This window comes from Colletotrichum orchidophilum, assembly GCF_001831195.1.
Source record: "Colletotrichum orchidophilum strain IMI 309357 chromosome Unknown Scaffold_190.1, whole genome shotgun sequence".
In the NCBI taxonomy this organism is placed as follows: domain Eukaryota; kingdom Fungi; phylum Ascomycota; class Sordariomycetes; order Glomerellales; family Glomerellaceae; genus Colletotrichum; species Colletotrichum orchidophilum.
This window is the reverse complement of record NW_019173146.1, coordinates 60,366-66,365: the sequence shown is the minus strand read 5'-3', so window position 1 is coordinate 66,365 and position 6,000 is coordinate 60,366. Positions and strand designations below refer to the sequence as shown.

Sequence of the window (6,000 nt, the reverse complement as noted above, 5' to 3'; positions counted from 1 at the left end):
GGGTTTACCTACCTAGCTACCAGGTGGCACGCACATCAGGAAACAAATGACGAAAGAGGCAAGGTTATTCAGACATGAAAGTTCTCTTTTTTTTCTTCTTCTTATTCCTTCATAAAAACGAACGGATGCACAAATACTGGCTTTTTCTATGTTATGATGATCATCAATTCATAAACGTTGCCCTTCATAAGAAGCATTAGGCAGCATGGGGTGTGTGTGTGTGTGTGCGTGTGTATAGACCAGAACAACTTCTCTCTCTCTCTCTCTTCTCTTCCCCCGTGATCCCAACCACATGCAAGGAAGGAAAACGGAGGGGGGGAAAAGGTCGGAAGGGGGGGATAGTAGGAAAAAGATAAGGGGATGACAAAAAAACAACACGACTCCTTTCCCCCCAGATCCAACCAATAAGTCCGCAAGGAAAATGCAGCGCCCAGAGTTTCCGCAGACCGCCCTCCTCCTCTTCCTCCCCGTCTCTCTAATTGCCGGGTGGAAACAGGAGACCACCTACAGCGAAGGATGGGGGTAGAGAAGGGGAAGGGGGGCGGGGGTTGCTTCGTCCGCCTGCGTTGACAATCTCGAGGGGATACTGACACTGGTGAAGACCGGACGACCATCGACATCAACATGCAACGTCGGCAGCAAACCCGCCCGGCCTCCCACATCCTGTTCTCTTTTTGTACCCTTCCCGTCGCAATTGATGTACTATTAAGTCCTCAATCTTTTTTCCCCAACCCTCCCCTTCATCATCCTCATGACAGCCAAACGTCCCTCTCGATGACGGGCGTAACACGGTGATTATCAAACCCGAAATCCAACTTGGGCATCTCAATCTTGGGCGCCGCCTCAGCAGCCTTCTTGGCCTTTTGGCCCGCCGCGTTGCCGTTGCCATTCTTCTTGGCCGGACTCGAGCTCCGCGACTCGGGCGGCGGACCATACCGCACGTCCCGCGCGTCCCACCCGTCTTCCGTCGCGGCCGCCACCCAGCACCGCAGCGCCTCGTGCACGCAGCCGTAAAACTTTTCTTTGCAGAGCCGGAGGCTGCCGCCGAGCACTTTTTCCCACCCGGAAATCTTGAGCTCATTGCGCAGATTGTTGCGCTGCGTCGCCGTCGGCGTGCAGGCGATGATGGCGTTCATGAGGTCGAGGTGGGAGGCGAGGTAGTTGGTCGCGTCCCACTCCACCCCGCCGACGTAGGGCGCCGCCGGGACGGGGGGCCGCTCCGAGGGGAAGTGCCTGTGCATGAAGGCGTGCGGATCTTGCGCGCCGTTTGTGATTGTGCCGAGCGGCGCCCCGCCCTTGGTCGACATCTCGGACGGCAGGGCAATGACGTTGAGGTGGTGTAGGAAGATCCAAAAGACCTCCTTGGTAACGCTGACAACCTCTTTATTCCAGACAGTGTAAGGTCGGTCTTTTCGCATTTCCAGTACGAAACCGACCGGTCTCTCGTCTTCCTTGGGTTGGGGGTTGCGCAAAAAGGAGAGAACCTTTTGAGCCCGAGCGATGCGCTCCATGGGAGCAGCCGACTCGATGTATGTAAATAACACTGACGTGATAATGTTGCGCGTAGTGAACTCGCTGGGACCCTTCTTCTCGGGGTCGAACAGCATGTGAAGGAGCTTGGGAAACAACTCCTCGTGAATGGAATGGAGATATTGCAAGGCCAGCGCCGTGGTGCATAGTGCCTTTAAGCATAGTAGGTTTTCGTGGAGAAGGGCATCGTCGTGTTCCTCTCTGGTACTCATTAGTATCTGAATAGCACTCATCTTGCGTTGACCAAGGGGAGAGAAATGAAAGCTTACCTCCACTCGATGGCGAGAATGCGTTTCAAGAGGCCGACGATTTCCTCCATGCCGCCCTGCTTAATAAAGTCCTCGGTCCACGAGACCGTTTCGTTGCGCAGAAGCAGCCGCAATTTGTGCAGCTTCCCAACCTCGACCAGTTCCGGCTTCTGCACTTTGCGCAGATATGAAACGTAGTCGCCCGGCCCCTGGCCAAACTTGATCTTGGAAAGGATGCCGTTACTCCCCGTCGAGCTCGCCGAAACGGGCCGCTCACTGACTACGCTCTCGGTGGACTTGCTTCGGAAATGGCGACCGATGGAAGTGTTGTCGCCCTTGGACTTTTTCGTCGGGGACGCGGGCTCCTTTGGGTCCTTTTTCCGCGACAGCGTGAAGCTTCTTCCGCGGGAACGCTTCGATTGGGTCTCCTCTCGGTCAGAGCCTCCGGTCGCCGCAGAAGTTGGCTCGTTGGCATCAACGACACCCGCCTGCTCTTTGGCCGCCATTTCCGCCCAGTCCTGTCGGATGAACTCCATCTTGATTGTATCAGCCAGGCTACGCATCTTGTAGCGCTGGTTCTCGGGGATGTTGCGCCGATCAAGCATGGCCTCCAGGTGCTGGTCGATCTCTTTGGGATCGATGGGCTTATCGGGGGTATCCGAAGCTTTTGACTTGGTGCTAGACCCGGCGGCAGAAAAGGCCGTGAAGAGCTTTGGACGCTGGACCTTGCTTTTGATTCGTTCCGAAGCAGACGGTTCGCGGCCGTCCATCTTTGGCCTGCTGCGAAGGTCTGATGTAGATTTATGCTCGGAGATGGCGGTGGACGGATGATATGACTTGGGCCTCTGTTTTTTGGACACGTCGCTCGAGGCGTCGCTGCCGTAACGTCCACTACCCGCGTCGAAGGACGCTTTTTCATGCAGCCCATTACTCCCGAGGTCTTGACTGCAGAATTGTGCGTAAATGGGCGGTGCCGGACCTGTCATTTCGGCGCTCGACGTCGAGCTTGGGGGTGTGCGGTTCTCCTTGTCCTTAGTCTGGCGTCGCTCCTCCTCCTCCTTTGAGGTCTTGTTCAGAGACATGGTCGATCGGGGTCGAGAGAGGAAGCCCGCCAGGTTCGTGCTCGATTTCGTCTTCTTTGGCTTCTCGGGGGACACGTCGCGCGATTTCCGTGCCTCTTTTGCCAAGGACTTGAACGACATGTTGCTGAAGGCGGATTTAGTCGGCGAGCGCGATCGGTCTCGGTTGCTATCTGGTTTGCGGGGCGAACGCAAGATGGGGTCCTGCTGCGAATTGTTGTTCAGCTCGCCCAGGGCCCCCAAGCCTTCGCTGCGGATGGGAGGGGGCGGCATCCTGCCCTCCAGCTGTGCGTACGCGGCCGAGATGTGTTGTGCGGGCGTGGTGGTGACCTGGACGGAGGGCGACGACGTGAAGAGCGCAGACCCCTCGGACTGGTTACGGCGGTGGATGAAGCTCTTGAGGACCGAGGACCTGGGGCGGCCTCCTCCATTGTTATCTCCTTCGGCGGCGGAGCCCATTGTCGAGGGAAATGGGGGCGGGAAACGTTCGAGACAGGGTTCTGCTGGTATGGCTGAGTGAAAACAATACCCGCGTGTGGAATGCTGGACGGACTGAGCTTGCTTGAAGAAGACCAAAAAAAAAAAAAAAGGTGTAATTCCAATGCTTTGTGATGAATAAAGGCGAGAGAACCCCGACAGCTTTGCGGAATTATTTCTCTTCCTGCTCACACCATATTTGGGATTGGGGGACAATAAAGACGCAGACGCAAGCTGGGGGAGGGAGATGGCTCAGAGCCAGACAACGTCCCGGTCGCGATTGTTTTTCTTGTCGTTGTGCAATAAGAAAGATTGGGTGGTTGGGACGGGATGGTCGTGTCGGTGAGCTGAATGTGGTGGTACTGGGCATGAAGGAGCGGTCGTGGGGATTGTTTATGCTAGCTTCGTTGTCTGGGCGACCATGGCGGGTCTGTTCCCCGTCGTCTGTTACTCGTATCTTATCGGCCAGCCTAACGCGCCTGCAGCTTGGGGTCTGGTGTTTTTCCTGGAGGGTGCGGGGCGGGCCGGTAGAAGTGGGACCTCATGCCGGCCGACTCGGTCATTGTGCGGAGACTCGGTTTGCAGTGCAAAGGCCAAAGTCACGTACTGCCAACGTTTACCTCCCTTGTTGACCTCAGCTTACTCTAAAGTTCCCGTGTCAAGTAGGCACGTCAAGGTCGTCGAGGCAGCACGCTCAAATCTTGATACCATCATCCAGCATCTATTGAACCGTTTGCCCATTTACGTAGCTCTTGTCTACCAAAATACCGTCTGCTGGTCTTCCTCTATATGCCATACACCCCAACGCCCCTGACCTACAATCCGTAGGTTGGCCCTGATTCCTTCGTGCATGCCCTAAGTATCCTTGACCACAATATGCCGTCTTGAACAAAAAGAAAATGAAAAATGGGTTACCAACTCATAATGCCCTTCGACCTATCAAAACCGCCACGCAACTGCGTCTCAGGCTTCACAACCTTGCCCTGCAGGATGGTATACTTTACCAAATTCTCGCAGTCCTCTGGCTTGATCCTCGCTAGCCAGATACACTGCGCCGCGCCCACGTCCTCCGTCTGCGGCAGCTCAGTCGTCGTCTTCGCCTTGGGCTTCAGCTCGCCGCCGCCGGCCACCTCCTTCACGCGCTCCACGTCGTCCAGCCCAAAAGCGTCGGGTCGGCGGTACACCATGACGTTGGCGCTGTACTTGTGCCCACCGACATGCGAAATAAAGTAGATGCCCACCCCGCCTGGCCTCTCGTCGTCCATGTCGCGAAAGAGGCCCAGGGGCCGCAGGTGGCGCTCCAGCTCCTTGCGCAACAGCGGCGCGGACTGGCCGCAGCGGGCGTCGCGCGTCTTTTGCGAGCAGAGGAGGATCAGCGCGCTGTGCGGACACGGGCGGCGGGAAATCTCTGGTGGTATGCTTGGTGCGGCCGCCCCCCTCTTGGTGCCGTTGGTCGAGGCTACGGGGATGGAGGTCGGGAGGGCGAGCGGCGCCAGGGGGGAGGTGTTGGTCGGGGCTTTATCGACGAATTCGGTGATGAGCTCGGGCACGCTTTTCGGGGTGACGTGGTCGATGATGACGAAGGCGGGGAGCAGGAGGACTGTCGTAGGTTCCGCGTAGTCGCTCGAGTGATTCGGGGTTGGAATGTTGGAGGCCGACAGCATCAATTTCTGGTGTATGTTGATCAGCAAACATGTATCTTCCCAATGGGAAACTGGGAGGGGGCACGGCTTGCTTACCCCGTTACTTGGCGCCGCGGCCTTGCCGATCGCCTCCATCACGCTGCCCTTTTCGTCCGAGACGTCCCTCACCCAATCGCTCTTGCCCGTCGCGACGAGGGCGTGCGTGCTCCATCCCTTGACCATGCCATATAGCTCGTCGCTGTCGTCGATCTTGAAGCCCTTGGGGTACTTGACATGGCAGCTCTCGCAGTCGTGCTCGCAATCCTCCCCGTCAATGATGGGGTCCGTCTTGGGGAACAGCTCGAGCGCCGATACTCCATGGGCAGTACCAAGGGCGAACTTCTTTGCGCCTACAACGAATGACTTGAATGCGGATGCCATGATGCCTTTCTTGCTCTCTCTCTCTCTCTCTCCCTCTATTTCTCGGTGGAATCGATTGTGAAAGCAGGAAAATGCCAGCGACTCCCCTCCGCAGCAAAAAGAAAAACACAAAGAACAGCTTAGGGGTTTGTATGGTTGGAGGGGCAGTGTCTAAAACGCTCAAGACCGGGTCGGAAAGCACACGGAGTCGTTCGGCCCACCCGTCGGAAAGGTGACGGGATGTGGGGTATTGGGGGGCTTGTTTTTTCTCGGAACTAAAAGCGTGGGAAGCGTTGGAATTGGGAAGCTTTGGGGAAAAGGTGGGATAAGGGACTCAACCGGCGCACCGCAAGCTCAGTGGGCCGAACCAATGTAGTCTCTCGCTTTTCTACTCTTCGTGTCAACCGATTTCCAGCTGACCAACAAAAACACCCGCAGTTGCTGATTTCACCCAGGTCCCGCGCGCGTCCTTATTAATGTAAATTTATAACCCCACGAGAGGACGCAAGATGTGATTCCAACGGGCTCGTATCACCGAGGCCAGGGGCTCGGCCTTATAGATCCGCGGAGTGAAATCTGAAAGTCCGGCACGGAATAGCCGGTCGAAACCACGCGTGCAAGTCG

The 6,000-nt window shown here is 56.6% G+C and overlaps 2 protein-coding genes across 2 annotated transcripts; both read right to left on the bottom strand.

The window, feature by feature from the left end:
* Positions 1-749: 749 nt before the first annotated feature.
* CORC01_13396 (GTPase binding protein Rid1) lies at positions 750-3,316 on the bottom strand (the record flags this gene model as incomplete). The annotated part of the gene is made up of 2 exons (XM_022625013.1): positions 750-1,731; positions 1,800-3,316. The coding sequence occupies 2 exons, from the start codon at positions 3,314-3,316 to the stop codon at positions 750-752; spliced, it is 2,499 nt and encodes an 832-aa protein (XP_022468496.1).
* A 929-nt stretch (positions 3,317-4,245) lies between these two features.
* Positions 4,246-5,397, bottom strand: CORC01_13395 (uncharacterized protein; the record flags this gene model as incomplete). The annotated part of the gene is made up of 2 exons (XM_022625012.1): positions 4,246-5,004; positions 5,074-5,397. The coding sequence occupies 2 exons, from the start codon at positions 5,395-5,397 to the stop codon at positions 4,246-4,248; spliced, it is 1,083 nt and encodes a 360-aa protein (XP_022468495.1).
* Positions 5,398-6,000: the final 603 nt, after the last annotated feature.